The sequence below is a fragment of the Tamandua tetradactyla genome, chromosome 5, assembly GCF_023851605.1.
Source record: "Tamandua tetradactyla isolate mTamTet1 chromosome 5, mTamTet1.pri, whole genome shotgun sequence".
NCBI lineage: Eukaryota > Metazoa > Chordata > Mammalia > Pilosa > Myrmecophagidae > Tamandua > Tamandua tetradactyla.
The window spans coordinates 164,693,128-164,711,963 of record NC_135331.1 but is presented as its reverse complement, the minus strand read 5'-3'; the positions used below and the strand labels follow the sequence as shown (position 1 = coordinate 164,711,963).

The 18,836-nt window shown below is 39.4% G+C and overlaps 1 protein-coding gene across 3 annotated transcripts in view; it reads right to left on the bottom strand.

The window, feature by feature from the left end:
• CRYBG1 (crystallin beta-gamma domain containing 1) overlaps positions 1 to 18,836 on the bottom strand; it is a 226,531-nt gene that overhangs the window by 32,782 nt on the left and 174,913 nt on the right. For all 3 annotated transcript variants that reach the window (XM_077162543.1, XM_077162544.1, XM_077162545.1), the window contains 6 exons: positions 17,251 to 18,821; positions 10,274 to 12,614; positions 7,382 to 7,429; positions 7,177 to 7,295; positions 5,793 to 5,958; positions 2,980 to 3,119 (listed from right to left, as the gene is read on the bottom strand). In XM_077162543.1, the coding sequence (XP_077018658.1) occupies positions 2,980 to 3,119; positions 5,793 to 5,958; positions 7,177 to 7,295; positions 7,382 to 7,429; positions 10,274 to 12,614; positions 17,251 to 18,821 (4,385 nt within the window). The remainder of the gene's footprint in view (positions 1 to 2,979; positions 3,120 to 5,792; positions 5,959 to 7,176; positions 7,296 to 7,381; positions 7,430 to 10,273; positions 12,615 to 17,250; positions 18,822 to 18,836) is intronic.

The window sequence follows — 18,836 nt, the reverse complement described above, 5'->3', positions numbered from 1 at the left end:
AATCAATTAATGTAATACACCACATCAATAAGGAAAAAGCCCATGACCATCTAGATTGATGCAGAAAAAGCATTTGATAAAATTCAGCATCCTTTCATGATGAGAACACTTCAAAAGATAGAAAGAGATGGAAACTTCCTCAGCATAATAAAGGGAATACGTGAAAAACCTACAGCTAATATCATCCTTAATGGGGAGAGACTGAAAGCTTCCTCTTTAAAATCAGGAACAAGACAAGGATGCCCACCGTCACCACTGTTATTCAACATTGTGCTAGAAGCGCTAGCTAGAGCAAATAACGAAAAAAAGAAATAAAAGGCATTCAAATTGGAAAGGAACAAATAAAAGTTTCACTGTTTGCAGATGACAACCCTATATGTAGTAAATTTTTAAAAATCTGCAACAAAGCTACTAGGGCTAATAAATGAGTACAGCAAAGTGAGAAAACACAAGATCAAGGCACAAAAATCAGCAGTTTCTATACACTGGTAAGGATTAATCTGAGGAGGAAATCAAGAAAAAAATTTCACTTATAATAGCAACCAAAAGAATAAAATAATTAGAAATAAGCCTAACCAAGGACAAAAAGACCTATACACAGAAAACCACAAAACATTGCTAAAAGAAATCAAGGATGACCTAAATAAATGGAAGGAAAAACGTGTTCATGGACTGGAAAATAAAACATAGTTAGATGTCAATTCTACCCAAATTGATTTATAGATTCAATGCAATGCCAATTAAAATCCCACTTACTTTGAAGAAATAGAAAAACCAATAATCAAATTTATTTGGAAGGACAGAGTGCCCCAAATAGCTGAAAATATCTTGAGAAAGAAAAATGAAGTGGGAGGTCTCACGCTACCTGACTTTAAGGCATATTACAAAACCACAGTGGTCAAAATAGGATACTACTGGTATAAAGATAAATATACTGACCAATGGAATCAAACTGAGTGTTCAGAAATAGACCCTCTCATCCATCTACAGACAATTGATCTTTGATAAGGTGGGAGAGTTAACTCAACCAGAAAGAACAGCCTCTTCAACAAATGGTGCTTGGAGAACTGCATATGCACATCCAAAAGAATGAAAGAGGACTCTTATCTTACACCTTACGTAAAAATTAACTCAAAATGGATCAAAGACCTAAACATTAGGGCTAAGACCATAAAACTTTGAGAAGAAAATGGTAGGGAAATATCTTAAAAGATTTTGTGATAGGAGGTGGTTTCCTAGACCTTATGTCCAAAAAGCAAGCAATGAAAGAAGAAATAGATAAATGCAATCTTCTAGGAATTGAATAATTTTGCTCAAAGGCTTTTGTCAGGAAAGTAAAAAGGCAGCCTATGCATAGGAAGATAATATTTGGAAGCTCCATATCAGGTAAGGGTTTAATATTCAAAATATATAAAGATATCTTGGGACTCAACAACAAAAAGACAAACAGCCAAATAAAAAATGGGCAAAAGACATGGATAGACACTTTTCCAAAGAGGAAATACAAATGGCCTCAAAAACATATTAAAAGATCCTCAACTTCACTGGCTATTAGAGAAATGCAAATCAAAACCATAATGAGATACTATCTCACAATAAAGAAAACTATTACCTTGATTTCATCTACCAGAGCCACCAAGTTTGTGGTAATCTGTTACAGCAGCCACAGGAAACTAATACACTCAAAATTGCTTTCACTGCTTCTGCCTCGGCCTCTTTACAGTCTGATTTTCTACACAGTGGGCAGAATGACTGTTCTAAGGCACAAGTTAGATCAAAATCCTCCAATGTGATTTAGAACAGATCTAAGATCTTCCCGATGGCCTACAAGGCCTGACACGATTGGAAAACCCACTTCTCCAATTTCTGTTTTGCCCCCATCCCCGGGAACTCCTGTGAAATGATCTGTGTGATTGTGAAAACCTTGTGTCTGATGCTCCTTTTATCTATCTTGTCAACAGACAAGTAGAACATATGCAATAAAAATAAATAATAGCGGGAACAAATGTTAAAATAAATTTAGTTTGAAATGCTACTGATAAATGAAAGCGAGAGGTAAGGGATATGGTATGCATAATTTTTTTTCTCTGCTATTGTTTTATTTCTTTTTCTGTTGTCTTTTTATTTCTTTTTCTGAACTGATGCAAATGTTCTAAGAAATGATGAGTATGCAACTATGTGATGATATTGAGAATTACTGATTATATATGTAGAATGGAATGATATGTTAATGTTTTTGTTTGTTCTTAATTTTTTAAATACATAAATTTTAAAATTAAAATTTGAGCATGCTTTGAATATATATTTATAAACTATATACATTACCACTGAACTAATATAATATGCACATTAGAAAACATATAAAAATAGTTTTTAAAAGAGAAGATTTTAAACAAAGTACAACGAAGCTTTAATGTGTCTTCCTACATTCTCAGACACTTTCATGTGCCTTAAGGCACTGTGGTCTGCACTTCCTATCCTAATATCTCCCCTATTTGCGATATACCCATTTTCTGCAAAATACTCTTAACAATTTTCTATGATTTGTGAAACCAGTATCTAGGGGCTTGGGGCAGCATTGTGCGAGGATGTTAGAGAAAATACCACGGTGGTGCTCTCCATCCCACCTGAACTCTCAGGGCCCCACACTCTGAATTATCTCCTCAGCATCCAGACCATGAAGGTATGATCTGTTACCCAGTTTTGAATGAATCAAGTTCATCTGTGATAAGGAAAGCTCTACATGACAGACGTAGGTTTTGTTCATACTTCCTCCAAAAAATTGTTATTGTTTATAAGAGAGATGTACCAGTAGCATATGAACAAAAGAATTAGAATTGTATGTGCCTTATAAAAAATACCTTTTAGCCAATAATTACACTACAAGACAACAAATCAGAGACTGCATCTTAAGTCTCTCCAGTACTATGTGCACAAAAAAAAACTCCACTAAAATTATAGTTGATAAAAAATACTCACGTGCCCCAGTGCACTTTAATGGAACAGGTTTTCTGCATGACACCAAACCCCTGCATTTCTTCAGTGTCATCAAAGTAGGAATTTAAGAGTCCTAATCCTTCTCGTTCAGTAAATAAGTCAATTTGACTAATTCTGTAATCCTGAAAAATGCATATATACATTTAGAATAATTACACCATCTATTTTCTCTATAGTTAACTCGTTATTTTTTGTATGTGTGTGACTAATTAAAATAAGCTTTATATACACATACGTTTCACAGAGCACTTGTCATTTTATTCTTTTACTGTTTTCACCTATGATTTAATGATATGTCACTTCAGGGGTAGACGCACTGCTTCAGGCATACACGACAGTATTATACTAAAGCAAATGTATTTTATTATAGTGTTGGAACATATTTCTCTCCTCCTCACTGAAAAAGCTGCTTGGCTTTCCTTGATCATAGGAGTTTTGGTTCCTTTGCTCCAGAAGTGTTCATCTATAGAATGGGTACACTTGGAGTCTTCCTCAGCTGTAATTTTGGGCCTATAAGCCACCTCTCCTTGACCGTGATTAAGCCTCTATGACAACAGTTCCGTCTAAATGGTACCCATTTATGGTGTTTTCACCATAAATGAGAAAGGCACCCATTTACGGTGATTTCAAATCTCTGTACTTTGGTCACTGATGCATGCCCTGCTGTCCGGGGCCCTTCAAAAGGTCTCTTCTGGCTGAGTGCCTACAGAGTAATTGAATATTTTTTGAACCTCTGTTGGTTATGTTACTGAGCTAGGTGAGCTGTAGTCCAGAAGAAATGCTGACATTAGGGTTAGTTCAGGCTCTTTCAAACATTACCAAATGGAACAACTCTAATGAATTTAAAAGGCGATCCTCTTGAATATAAACGTTGTGTCTTCACTTTTCAAGAATTCACGCATATAACCTTTAAAATATATATAATTCATGATTTATCATGAGCCATGGAGTGTTCTTTTATTTTAATATGATACCCTTCAGAAGAACTTATCCCAAGGAAATAAATGAGAAAATTATAAATTATTAAATGCACAAGAATGTTCGTGCAGCATTATTTTGACACAGTAAAATAATCTTTTAAAATAGTAAAAGATTAGAAACAATCAAAAGTTCCCCCCCAAAAAAGAATGGTAAATAATGGCATATCAATCCAATGGAATAGGACACTTGGCTAAACCTCAAACCATGTGAGAACATGAAAAGCACTGAGTCAACCACCATCAGGAGAAAAAGGAGGTCTCTTTAATAACATGCTTCCTTTCCCTTAGTCTGCCCTCCTGGATATGACTGAATCTCCTCCCCACAAATTCTGATACATCCATCACTTAGTTGCAAATCACTGAGAAATGTCACCAATGGGAGTATGATTGTCAAGAAAATAACGTGGAAAGGGAAAAAGAACAGAGAACCACGGTATTAAGTGAAAAAAAAAAAAATAGAACAACATTGTACCTGCACTGAGATTACAAACACGGAAAAAGGAGATGAGTTAACAGCCAAGAGAGGGTAGAGAATTCAGTAGAATGAAGAGAGCAGATACTTCACGCTGGTAGGATTCAGATGATGTTTTTAAACATTCTTTTATTGGCAAGATTATTTGAGCGATAAAAAAAAATTGCAAGTAAATCACTCCACCCACATTGGACATTTTGAAATGGAGTTCCCATGCGTTATTGCTTATCAGTGCTTAAAATTTCTAGAAGATAACTCATTTAGAATACCAATTATCACCAAAGTCAATCAGAAACAATGACCTAGGAAGTAGGTAGAACTTTTCTTTACCAAAAACTGTTACTCATTCTTACTCATTCTCATTTTAGAACCTTCCTATTCTTTCCCATTCACCCTAACCTCCATGTCTATTACACAAGCCGGGAATTCTAATTTGCCACTTGAAGATGCCATCAATTATGTTTTTTGAAGGTAAGGAATAATCAAAATCCTAAAAGCCATAAAGAAGGACTCAGATATACCTACTCCATCAATGAATAGGAACCAAGAAATTTTATCCAGTCCATAAACTGGCCTCAAATATCTTTTTTGTTAAAAATGCACCTGAAATTTCAGAGTTGAACTATCAACTGAGTTATTTTTGGTTGTGTTTTTTCCTAACTAGAATACCTTTAAGTCACTCAAAGTAACCTGAACTCATACAGCAACCAGAAAACTATATAAAAGAAAAGTCTGTTTATGTAGAACGCATCAAAACCAAGTGATTTAGGTCATATATATGTTATTAGAATAAAAATTAAAAAAAAAAACATAGGAGGTACAACACAATGAACCCAATTGCAAATGATGGACTATAGTTAATAGTAAAATTATAAACATATTCTTTCATGAATTATAACAAATGTACCTCACTAATGCAAGGTGTTAATAATAGGGTGCTATATGGGAACTCCGCATTTTACATATTTTATATGTGATAGTTCTGTAAACCTACAACCTCTCTAACCAAAAAGAGTATTAAAAACAAGTGATTATTATAAAGTGATTTATTCAGAAGATGGTAATGGGAGGCCCAGAAGTGAGAGATAGGGCAATGTATATAATTCATTTACCTTTAGGACTTTATTGTGAAAATATTTCTACTCAGAACAATGTTTTTTTCTCAATATTTAAAATATACAAATTCTCAGCTTAGAAAAAAATATCCATAAGCACCAGTCAAGTATTTTCCCCATCCATTTATTTCATAAAATAAACACTTCCCTTAAGAAAAAGAATAGCCCCTGCCATTCAATAAATATTTGCTAAGTGAATAAATAAAATCCAAGTGTATCATAACCTACCTGGACCACATGCCTAATTGAACCAATCACCATGGGCTTAGGAGACTCTGCTTCATCGTTTCTTTCCACAGCATCATCTATTCCCCAGAGACCAGAAAGTTCCAAATCTCCTTCTTCTAAGGCGATGGAATGCCCTTCAAAATTTGGTTTCTCATACAAAATCCAGCTAAGTACAAAATACAGCAAAGCTGTTAGCCAGCCCTGGGAGAGAGGTTTAGGTTACTCAAATATTCTGGCTAACATCGCACATACAGCTTATAAAGAGGACTAATTTTCTAGTAATTAAACTCTTCCTAAAACTAAAACTTCACTGGGCATAACTAACCCTCTGATAATTCAAGAACAATATTAGGATCTTAGAGAACTTTGGGGTCATTAATATGAATGCTATAGAGCTACTCACGCTCTATGGAATTGCCAATTAATTGAGATTTGTGAATAGGAATACAGCAGATGAATGGGCTTTAACTGTAGTGGAGTTTTTTTTCCCTCCTTATACTCGTAGACATTTCTCTTAGAGGGCTTGTATTTTAACTTACCATATCCATTGAGCCATATCAATGACTATATGTCTGTTAATGGAAAATATTCTTCCCAATAATATGGAAACACTAAAGAAAAACTTCATGTCAACATATTAAAGTGCTGTTCTTAAGTAATATGCTTTCAAGAAAAGAGAGACTCAACAAACATACAAAAGAAAGGAAGAAAAGCTGCTGCTTTATTAAAAACAAAATTGTTAGTAAAAATGTTTTAGTGCAATTCACAAAGTTTGCAAATCTAAGAACCAAAAGCTAATACAATTGTTTTCTAAAGAATATGTTGTATATATGGGAAAATGTATTAAAATGTACTATGTACCTAATAAAAAGATGCTGCATATTTAATTAACAGAAACCAAAGAAAGGCTTACTAATTTTTTGTGGGAGGGGTGCATGGTCCAGGAATCAGACCGGGTCTCCCGCATGGAAGGCGAGCATTCTACCACTGAACCACCCACAGGCTTACTAATTTTGTAAACCATAAATGTTTAGAGCTCTACCCTTTTTATTTCAAAGAAGTTTATAAATAGAATTCATAAACCAAAGTATACTACAGATACTGGTATATCATTAGCCCAAAACTATGTAGGGAATGTGGAAAAAAGGAGCTTTTTCTTCTACTTCTTTGATTCTTCTGCAATAAACAGGTATCATTCCCATAATTGGAAACATGATTAAAACCATCCTTTAAAATATTAATTACTTTTAATACTAACTATGAGTATTTCCTGCCCTTCACATTACAAGATGCATAACTTTAAATAAGTACTGAGGACCAAAAAGGGAATTAGATACGTAAAACACAAACCCTGTAAATCAGGAACTCAAAATGCCACTCTTACCATCCTCTGACGACTTTTATGACTATCACTGGAGAGAGGGTCCAAGAGCTGCAATCCTGAATGTCACTGAACACTTCAATACAATCCTCGGATACGTCAGGTTCACTGTAAATCACAACCTACCAGAAAATGAGAGTGGTATCTCACTTTGTCATATTTTATCAGACCAAAATAAATATAGAGTAGACGCAGAAAATAATCTTACCTTTCCAGGCCGGGGATTGATTTTGCTTTGGACATTTCCTCTAAATGTCTGTAATCAGATGAACAAAAAAATTACAGCTGTGTATAACAGTTCTCATTTCTCCTCCCAGGACCTTTTAAGCAAGATTATATTTGCCTCCCATAGTGTGAAGCATGTCCATCCTCATCTATGCCAAGGATGTATTAAAACTCCCTTTGGTTCTACACTACTAAATGAGGAGCTCTCTTTTTCCCTCTAACTGAACTTGCCATTTCCACTTCTCCTCATTTCACTACCTAGGATATCTCCACCAATGCTAGAAAATTCAGGTTCCATGTTCTATGTTAGTTCACAGAATAAGAATCTAGCTAATATAATTCAAATGACTGCCATATGATCTTGTTATAATCTGAAGTTATAACATATTAATCACTTATCTAGAATGAGCTGAATCAATTTACATGTTTATAGTATGTTTTTTTTTTGTAGTAACATCTACCATCACAAAGCAACTACTAAGCTAAATAAAAGCATTCATGGTAGATTTCACAATGCACATTGCATAGAGTATACTTCTTTCATCCTTTCTGATGGTAAACTACATTTTTATGTGGCTCCAAAACTAATCATTTTCAAGAGCTTCTGACAAGACCAATAAAGCCTGCAATGCGTATGATCATAACAATACTAATTACACACATACAAATACTGCAGAACATTTACTACTTTCAATGCTGACCAGGATGCCCATGCTAGCCGCTGCCTTTGATCTGATGGCACTTTAGCATTACACCAAAGTGGAATATGCCCAAAAGGCCATAGGAAGTCCCCTACTTGCTAGGGATTAAAATGGCACATGTTTATTTACATACACACATTAGAGGGAGTTAAGCTGAAGAAAAAGTCTGAAATTTGAAACAAATTCAGGAAAGACCTTCAAGTTAGACTACTTACACCAGTCAACAAAACACAGGATCTAAAGAAAAACAAAATTTAAGGGAAAAAAATCAGCCATTGGGCCTCATAAAAAGTCCTAGAAAAGGTAGAAATCACTGTTTCTCCTTTTTATTCCACTTAGCTTGGTTTTCAAGGGCATTCATAGGAAAACTCTATACATTTTGTGTCAGACTCAGTCAAGGAGTTTGTCAAATAAGAGAAGCACTTATCTAAGAATGATTAAAAGGAGAGAACATGGCTGTAACGAACATGAAGTGGTCTGTGGAAATTCTGTGCTTGAGAGAATCTTATGACGTTTGAGTGTTGATTCAATTTTCTTATAGCAGAGGTTCTTAAAATGTGATCTAGAGGTCCCACGGGGCTTTCCCGAGATCCTTTCAGGGAATCTATGAGCTCAAATTATTTTCAAAATAACTGCAGGTTATTTCCCTTTTTCACTCTCTTCTCTTGGCCGTGAACAGCACAATATCCCAGGGGCTCGAAGGCATGTGCTGACGTCACTGCTGATGGCTAATGCACAGAGGCTTGTATGTTCTTGAGTTTTAAAATTGTCTCAGTGTTAATATAGTAAATACCAATAAGCATAAACCATATAAACAAAAGTTCCTGGAGTCCTCCATACTTTTTAAGAATGAAAAAGAGACCAAAAAATTTGCAACCCACTGGTTAACAAAATCACATAAGAAAGGGGATCTGAGCCTCTGCTGGAAACCCAACTAAACATTCTATAACAGGCTTGTAGCAAAAGCCAACATAGCAACTGAAACATGTAGCTGTGCCTTGTCCACACAGGGAGGGCACAGGGTATTTTTTCTGCCCAATAAATTGTGTTGGATCATCATTACACTTGCTAGACAACCTGTTCACAGTGGGCTACACCCAAGTTTTGGGGCTAACAGAGCCAACCTCAAAATTTATATTCTCCGTTTTTGTTTTGTTGTCCTCCCTCTTTTGCTAAAATTCACATTAAAAACTGAATTTAACAAACCACCTCTGGCACTCAGATGGAGAAATCTTCATAATTACTCCTTAAAATCATATTTTGTGATGAAATCAGTCAGAGACAAAAGGACAGATATTGTATGATTTCACTAAAAGAAGTAATTAGAATATGCAAATTCACAGAGACAGAAAATACAGTAAGCGGTAAAGTGATGTGGAGGTGGACTAGGGAATTAATGTATGATGGGTTCAAGGCCTCTGGGGTCATGGAAATGTTTCAGTAATGGATGGTGGTGGTGGTGGCACAGCATGGTGAATGGGAACTAATGCCACTAAATTTTAATCTTGGGATGGGCTGAGATGAGAAAGTTTATGTTGTGTAATGTTACCACAATTAAAAAAATTTAAAAAGAGAGAAACCGAAGAGACAATGACAATAAAACTAATTCCAAATAAAGAGAAAATATTTTCTCAATTGCATGGGATAAGCACTTATTGCTACTTATGGGAATTAAGAGAGAATATCATAGTGCAAAGGGAAGAGATTAGGAATAACATTCCTCAGCTGGGGTCTTTCCAGACAGAAGGAGATGCTTCACAAATCTTCAAAATTGCAGGCCCGCTACTAGTGTAGTACTGAATGTCTCAATGCAGAACTAGGTAAGTAAACGTATCTTGTCTGTCGCTGAACTCTCAAAGCCCCTTATCTACGTTTTCTATACTTTCATACTTTATATTTTTATAATACAATGCATAAATTCTCAAGTGCCCTATAACACATATAGCTTATTTTTCCTACTACACTATGAATGCCTTGAGAATAGAATCCTAGTACCTTTATCCTTGAACCTCAATAGCCACTTGTACATAGGTTTTCAAATACGTGATGAATGAACAGGAAACGTACAAACATGAGCATAACCATTTGTAAAAGAATTACACGAATTGCTCGTCATCCATCTTTCCCCCCACTTTATAAAAACCTCAAATCAATTATAATATGTTGCTACTTACCAATGTGTCTGACAATGACATTCCAGAAAAAGTAATGTTTGGATCAAACCGGCTGGATTTGAAAAAACCTGTGAAGTCTGTGTCACTGTTTCCATAGTTTGGCAAGTTTGGTTTAAGAACATTTTCAATGTGATTAGTCTTTTCCATATCATCAATGTTCCTAGGTTTTGAAAACTTAGTTTCCTGTAAGTGGACGTTGCTTTGTGAATCCAGATCCTTTTTGCTTTCTTCTTTTTTCAGGTGTTTTTCCATGTAGCTTGGACTTTTTAAACCCAAATGAGATGCATTTGATGAGTCGAAACTGAAGACCGTTAATGAGTTGTTGGGTGGAAGATCGGGCTGATCTTTGCCCAAACCACAGGGTGGGGCGCCCTCGATCTTGGGCTGTGACACTGAAGACCGAGAAAGGGAAGTGCTCTGAGAAGTGCTGAAAGATGTGGTCATGGTAGTGACCAACGTCACAGAGGGGGAAAAGATTTTGTCTTTTGGTAGATTAGAAGACAACATGCTTGAGAAAAGCGCACTTTTTTCGAGCCTGGATCTCTTAACGGCACCGTTGGTGATGTCCTTGTTTTCTTTATCATTTATTTCTGGGGCCACCACAGGTTTGTTTTTCCCATTAGTGTTCAAGGACTTCAAAAGGATACTCTCTTCTGCTGATGCTCGTTTGGGCCTCAATTTGGATTTTGTGTCGAGGCTCTGCATCAAATGTAAAGCCGGTGACATTTCTGGACGACCTTCCTTTCTCTTCCCCAAACCAAAAGTAAACACACTGGGGTCCAACACTTTCTCTAAATTGTCTTCATGAATAGGAGGCATGGCAAAGTGAGGGGCAGGAGAGTTTGGCATCCTAGGCTTCTTTTTCTTTTGAGGCACACAAACTGAGCTATCCATCTTTTTTATAATTTCAGTGAATTTTTCCATATCGGAAGAAGAATCAAATACACTATCATCACTACAGGCAGAAACATTCAACAGGTTGACAGGGCTGTTCTGGCCATTTACAACGTTGTGATCTGGTCTTTGTGTAGTTTCTAAATGATTTCTGCTGCAAGGAGAGTTGGGAGAGCTAGATTCAGCACTCGCGGGTGTTCCATTGCCCTGACTTTGGACCTGGATGGGTTGTGTTCTCACTGATTCTGGCAGCATGGCTTTCAGGCCAGAAGTTGCCACATGTTCCTCTTTGTTATTAGTGTGTTTGGATGATGTGCTCTCATAGCCTTCCTCTTCCTGGGGAGCAGAACTTGCAACAGAAACCACTTCAAGTTCATTATTGTGACAGCTTGGCAACTGCACTTCTCTAACTTCAGAGTCATCTGAGATGATCTGGGAGCTTATGTCTCGTGTGCTCTCCATGGGGAGCATGAAGGATCTGACCTGGACGAGGACCTTGGATGGACACTCATTCCCCACAGCTTCTGGGCTGAGCTCCATGGACAAAGGAGGGTTTACTTCTTCTCCTCCAAGTTTGGAGAGGGGCATTTTTTCATTATCCTGATGAGACACGGGCAACATACATCCATTATGGTTTTCTGACTCTCTTAGATCAGCACATGGGAAACTGTTTATGGGAACTTGGGCACACGTGTCTTCAGGAACATCCAGAGGAATGGGCGCAGGCAGTGAAAGAGTTGGCTCTCCAGGAGTCTCGGCTGGGGGTTGTGAGTCAGAGAATGTATCCTGTGGCTTTGGGATGGCGCTTGGAGGTGAATCTTTGGTATCAAGAATGACAGGAAGGTCTTGAGCTGTATCAGTCATATTTTCAAAAACAAGTCTTCGGCCATCAGTAGTCTTCGAGTCATCGTGTCCCAAGAGCTTATGGTCCTCGCCAGGAATCCAAGCAGGAACCCCTGGTTCTGAGGAGCTGCCAGCATCTGTCTGCACAGCTGCTTTATCATCTTGGTGAAGCTGAGAACTGAGAGCTTCAGCCTCGCTAGAATCTTTTTCCTTTCTTCTTACACTGGGACTCCTGGTCACTGGTGGAATCTCCTCTTCAAGGAGAGTAACTGTGGTTTCTGCTGCGATTTCCTTCACTGGCTCACTGTCCTGGTGGCTGTTTGGGATTACTTTCTTTTCTGGTTGCTCCATTTCCTTGGCTTTTTTGGCTAAATTCAGTTTTGCCCGCCCAACAAACGTTTTACTGGAAGCAGGAACGTTCCTGGTGCTGCGGGTGTCGGTGTGTCTTGGGCTACTGTTCATCCGTTTGTTTTCAAATAAGGAGATTTTGGTGGCAGTGTTTCCTTTATGAACTGGTTGGCTAAAGGGATTATTGTCATTTCCCAAACTGTCAAGATTCTTAGGGGGTTTAAAATTTAGTTCCACATGTTTGGGCTTGGCAGGGCTGCAGGAAGAAAGCAATATGATAAAGTTATAGACATAGCTTTAAAAACTGAACACACTAATCAACTTATTTATAAAACTATGAAAAGCCAAAATCTTTCTTGTATGTAATATTTTTTATGAAACTATTTTTTTTTAATGCTGAACTCTATCAATGATTTTTAATGGATGTTTTGCTTGTACATGAGGGAGGAAGACTGCATAGCTAAAAAACTCTAGAGGGGGTTAATTCACTCAATAAGTTTATTGATTACCTAATAAGCGTGCACACTGCTTGGCATTAGAGTTAGAAGACAAAACATGAGGACTGAAGGACATCAGAACAAATTAAAATATTTAATGCACTCTCATACTTTAAAAACAAATGATTTCCCCAAAAACCAATTATGTAAATTTTATTTTACCCAAACTAAAAAAAAAAATACTTCTCAAAAGGCTAGATTATGAAATATATTTTTCTATTATTAACCTCTGGATTTTTTATTCCCTTTATCCTTCCTCCATAAAATCTTCCTTATTATATAAATGTGTTCACTGTAGAAAAATATGGAAAATATAAAAAAAGAAAGATCATTCATAATCCTACCACCCAAAGAATATCTTTTACCCTTTTGGAGTATTTCCAGACTCTGATTAGAGATACTTATGTTTTAATAGAATTGAGGTTATTTTGTTCTCAGAACTTGGTAACTTGCCTTTTTAAAGGAAAAAAAAAGATTACTTAATATTATATTTAACACTTTTCATACTACTAAACATGGTTGTTGGAAAAGTTTTCTCAATGTCTGCATCAAAGTCCATCACATGGGGGGGAAAAGCCTATAATATGGATGTCCCATAATTTATTTATCAATCATTCAATTGTTGATTTTATCACCATCTCCTGGGCAAAGAGAATCTCCCCTCCCTCTGTTATATTTCAGGAGTATGATTACCCCAAACAGAAGTAACAAGTCTTTGAGTGGACATAGTGATTTTTTTCTGAGAAACATTGTTCTCTGTATGGCATTAGCTGGCTCTTGTCCTGGCTCTCACACTAATTATCTGCTCGAGTTGCTTTCCCTCTCTGAACTCCACTTTCTCCATCAGTTAAAACTAGATGGTTTAGAATGGATATTTTTTTTAAAACCAAATTTTGCTTGCAAGAACCCTGTAAGTTCCCTTCAAGGACTGTGAGTGAGGATGACAGGGACTGAGGGTGGGAGCTTCTGGCTGGCCACCCTCCTTTCAACCAGCATCACTCTCACTTTCTGTTTTACATGTTACCTTCATATAAGCTTTCCTAGAAGAAAGGGTTCGAAGGCTAAAAAAAAAAATGTCTAAACAATTGATCGAGTCATTTAGAAAAGGAGATGGTTGCAAGCAACAGAAATAAATAATAATCACTAACTTAAACTGATTGCTAAGCACTGTGAGAAATGTTTTATATGGGTTAAGATAAGGAATTGAGGCTGAGGGAAGGTAATACCTTGCCCGATATCACACACCTAGAAACAACAAGGCTATGATGCGAAGGCAGATGCTCTTGTTTCAGATGCCTTGAACATCTAAAACCACCACACTAGTCTGCTTTCCCAGTTGGGGGCGTGAGGCCTGAATGCCCTCTTCTGTTTCTTTCCAGCTTTATGACTCTAGGAGTCAATGATGTAACATGAGATTCAAACATAAAGGAATCAAGATTCAGGCCACCTCAATCTCTAATATGAACACAAAGGTGGAGAAACACTGAAATCCCACCCTGCCTCCTGCATGGACTCATAATCTGGAGAATACCTTGGCCCTTAAAAAGTCTGAGCCTGGGTGGGCCACTGCGGCTCAGCAGGCAGAGTTCTCACCTGTCATGCTGAAGACCCGGGTTCTATTCCCGGTGCCTGCCCATGCAAAAAAAAAAAAAGTTTGAGCCCGAGAAGCTTCATACCTCATTCAGGGGCAGATGGTATGACTTTGGGTGAGACACCTTATTTTTCTGAATAAAAGGAGGAGACTGGGCTAGATATCATCAAGTGTTCCACAGATACAGCACTGAGAATTTACATTATCTTTTTTTTTTTTATTTTATTGAAATATAAAATTTGGCATATGCTCATAAATATCTCCTAGGCACTGCTTCTCCCAATATCTTCATAAATAATCTAAGTTCCCTCATTGTGGGCCCATGTCTTAAATTTACAAGCAAAACTAGCTACAAGCATTTCTTAAACATTAAACTAAACCCAGTGAGATGATTAGAAACTGGGAGCTTATAAATGCTAATGAAGGATGGCCACATACCAAGGAATACACATTTTAAACAATTCTAACCAATCAGTTCAAGGAACCATACTCAAGTCAAACATCAAAGTGTTCATGATGTAAATAGAAAACGTTATAGGTTAGCATATATCAAACAAGCTAACTTATGGACAGGAAACACACATCTGAACATTAAAGATTCATACCAAGATCAAAATACATTTTACAACCATGCTTTCTGTGCTATTAAGTTCTGCTACCAAGAGTCACTTCAATTAACCTAGTTCAGACTGATTAAAAGGAAGGCTCCTATAATTCATGATGTAATACATTCATTACAGTATGAGAGGGAAAAATAATCTGGAGTCTAAAAAGCCATGGTTATAATGTGAGGGAAAAATTCTCCTTATTCTAAAGACACCATTTTAAGAATTTCAATGCTCAACATTGGCAGAGAACTTGAATTACTTTTTCTAGCAGTTAAGAAAATTTTGCTTCTTATTCATTATTTTTCAGGGACTATAAAACCGTTTTCTAGCACTTCAATCTCAAATTCTTTTTAAAAATAATCTAATATCCATGCTGCATCCAGTCATAGTAAGAATTAAAGGGTCTATAAAACTCCATTACTCAAGCAGAAATGGATCGAGGGACTAGAATTACTAATTTTCCATTTTAATAGTGTGAGAACTCACCATATACAAGGCACTGTGCAAAAACAAAAATAAACCAAGTGCCTGGTAAAGGAAAATTTAAGGTAGAAAATAATCAGTACTCAGAAAAAGATACTTTGTTTAGTTCTATTATAGGAAATAGCACATGAAGAACAGTTTCATTCTAAGATCCTTTCTGGCTGTTTGTTTACCCTGGTTCTTAATAGTGTAACATTTCTGGTTTTTCCATTGGTGTATTCTGCATGGAAGACAGGTGAAGCATGCTTAATTAGGAACACAGCAACATTTTGTAAGGCTCACACTTAGGAGGTTTGAATGTTCAGTCACACTGATCTTCTACAAATAATGGGCATCATTCATTCTGCAATGCTGCCGTTACAGAATAAATAGCTGACTGTATCAAAGGTCTCCAGGTTGGCAGCCGAAGAGGTAGCTCAAGTTATTCATTAACCACAATTTCCTTTCCAGTGTTTACTAAACAGATCTCCTTACTCTAAAGCTTATTTATCTAAGAATTTAAATAAAAATAAATAAAAAGAATGAAATCATTCAGTTTAAGAATGATAATGCTATGAAAGTACCATCTCCCTTAATCAATACGTGAATGTAGGAAAAACTTAGGCAGTTAGTTGTTCTTTTTTTTTTTTCATATGTGCTAATTTGGGGTGGGAATTGGGAATGTGGGGCTGGGAAAGATCTTAACAGTTCCACAGACTGCCTTCCCTATCCCGTTCCTCTACACAAATCACATTTATCAAGGCACAGGTCCCACCTACCCCAGAAACCAACAGTGATCTCTCCCTCCCTGCACTTGCCCTGTCTTTAAAACTGGTAATACCCATTTAGTAGTTTAATCAGGTAGCACCTCATATTATTTATTTATCTGCATCTCAGCGGTCCAGATGGGGCCATAAACCTTTCAAGGATGATGTATTGAATCCGGTTTTTGTGTGTGTGTGTCTTTGTTTTATTAATTTCCCATAGTACCTACCAGAATACCATGCATAGAAGGTACTCAACAAATACCTGTAAAAATCAATAAGCTGACAAGCAAGCAGTCAGTCTGTTTTTGGGCTTGATTCTTTCAATGTGTCCTCTCATTTAGAAAATATTCGTTCAATAAGAACACCTATCTTTCTCCATTTCAATAACCAAGTGAAAATTATTTTTCAACTGGAGACAAAAATATCACCAGATTCCCTAACATTATAAAGGGGAAAAAGCAAGTAAGATTCTTGAATAAGAGGGGTTTTTCGTTTGTTTTAACTTTAAGTCCACAAGGTACTGAGTTCCATAAAAGATTCGGTGAATTCTCTTAAACTCACACATTGCAAAGCCACTGGGTCATACTGAACATGTCAGTGTTCGCTTCATGCTTTCAAATCCACTGTATGTGTTTAAGCGCCTTCTACCCAGGAATGCCACTGTACATTCTGAATGAATCACAGAACTAACTCAAGTCACACCACGTAGTCTGTTTCTGTAAACCCCAAGTCGCAAGGGACGTCTTGCCTTTACGTTCCTTCAACTTAAATCTTATTTAAAACAAGACTTAGCAGACCAAGCTGCCAAATCTTAAACCTTAACCGTACAAACCAGCCCTTTCACTATCTTAAGTTAGACACAGAGTTGAAAATCAGACGCACCGGCAGTTCCTCCACAAACGCAAAGACTCCCGGTGCGTCTGCGGACAGCGCCACCCAGCGGGAACCCAAGTCCGCAGCTACTTACAGCGTCACTTTGGTGGTCACCGTCGACCTGCCGACACCGAACTGGTTCCTGAGCTTCCAGCCGTCGGCGTCGGAACCGCCTGCGGATCTGCCCAGCTCTCGACTGCGACTTCCTTCTCCCCGGCCTTCCAAGTGGTTGGGGAGCGAGCCCCGCTTGTGCTCCGGCCTGATCTCCGGCAGGAGCGAGCTGCTTCTGACCGTGAGCTCGCGGGGGATGACCGCCTCCTCCCGGCTCTCCCCCGCCGCGCCCTTGGCAGCGGGGCCCGCGTCCGACCCCGGCGTCCTCTTCGGCGGGGACTCCTTGGCGGGGGCCCGCGGGCCGCTGGCGGGCGGGGTGGGTACAGCCTCGGGCACGCGGCTCCTGCCCTTCCTCTTGGTGGGGGACGAGGCTGGGAGCGGCTGTCTGCCGCGGTCGGCCTCCGCCCGGGGCTGCCCTCTGGGGCCTGGACTTGCCTTGGCCTCCGGGCTCCCCGGCGAGGCAACGCCCCCTTCGGGGGCCGCCTGCGGAGATTTCACTTTCTTTTCCGCCGAGACGCTCGCGGTGCCTGCGGCTGGCGCCACCTGGTCGTCGAACACGGCGTCGTCCCTCGCGGTGCTCTCGGGCAGTGAGTCTGCGCCGGGGGAATCGGTGGATTTCTGCGATTTCCTCCGCCTCCCGGACCTGCGACCGCTAGACCTCTTCTCCATGTCCGAATCGCCGCAGTCTTCTGCTCCAGGGGCAATCGCCACCGGCTCGTCCACCCGCGCCACCTCAGTCTTACTCAAGTAGATGTCCAAAGTGAGCACTTTGGCGGGCTGGGCGCGCCCTCCCGGGCCGGCTTTGCCGTCGGAATAGCTGGCCCTATTCTCTGTGTCCGGGGCGGCAGGGTCACCTGGCGGAGCGGATGCGTCCTCGAGGCGCTGGCTGCATGTGTCTTGCGCCCCCAGCGAGCGTCCTTCGGCCCCGTCAGGGGCTTCGCCTAGTCCCGGCGCAGGCCGCTCCCCGGTGGGCGTCCCCGGCACCCCCCTCTCACCCCGGACTGTCTCCTGCCCGCGGCCAGCGCCGGGCGCAGAGGCCTCCCCCGGACTGCAGGCGGGCGTCTCTGCGGTGTCCTGCCCGGAGGGACTCTCTGGCGTGGAATGCAGCTGCTTGGCAGCGGCGCTGGGATCTGGGAAAGTCTCTCCCTCTGCCTCCAGAGGTTCTAATTGGGGTGAATCACTTTCATGGCACCGCTGCACAGCCGCTGCCGCTGCAGGACTGCTCGGGCAAGGTGACGGCTCGGCGTCTGGGGGAGCTGCTTGGACACAGTCCTCGGGGTGCCCGCCCTCGGGTTCCCGGGGCCTCTCCGGGGGGGAGCCCTCCCCGCAGGCGTCGGTTGGCCTTGGCTGACTGCCCTGAGATTTACTCTTCTCATTCTCTCTCTCCGAGAGTTTAGAAGCTGCTACATCTTTGGGAGCGGCTGACTTGGCATTTAAGCTGGCGGCGCTCTCTAACCCGTTTCTGGTGTTCCTTCTCCTTCCTGCTGTGAACAGATTGCCAAATTTTCCCAAAACTGGCTTCCTTTTGTTCTCCTCTGGAGGTTGTGCTCTGGACTGAAAAATAAAAGG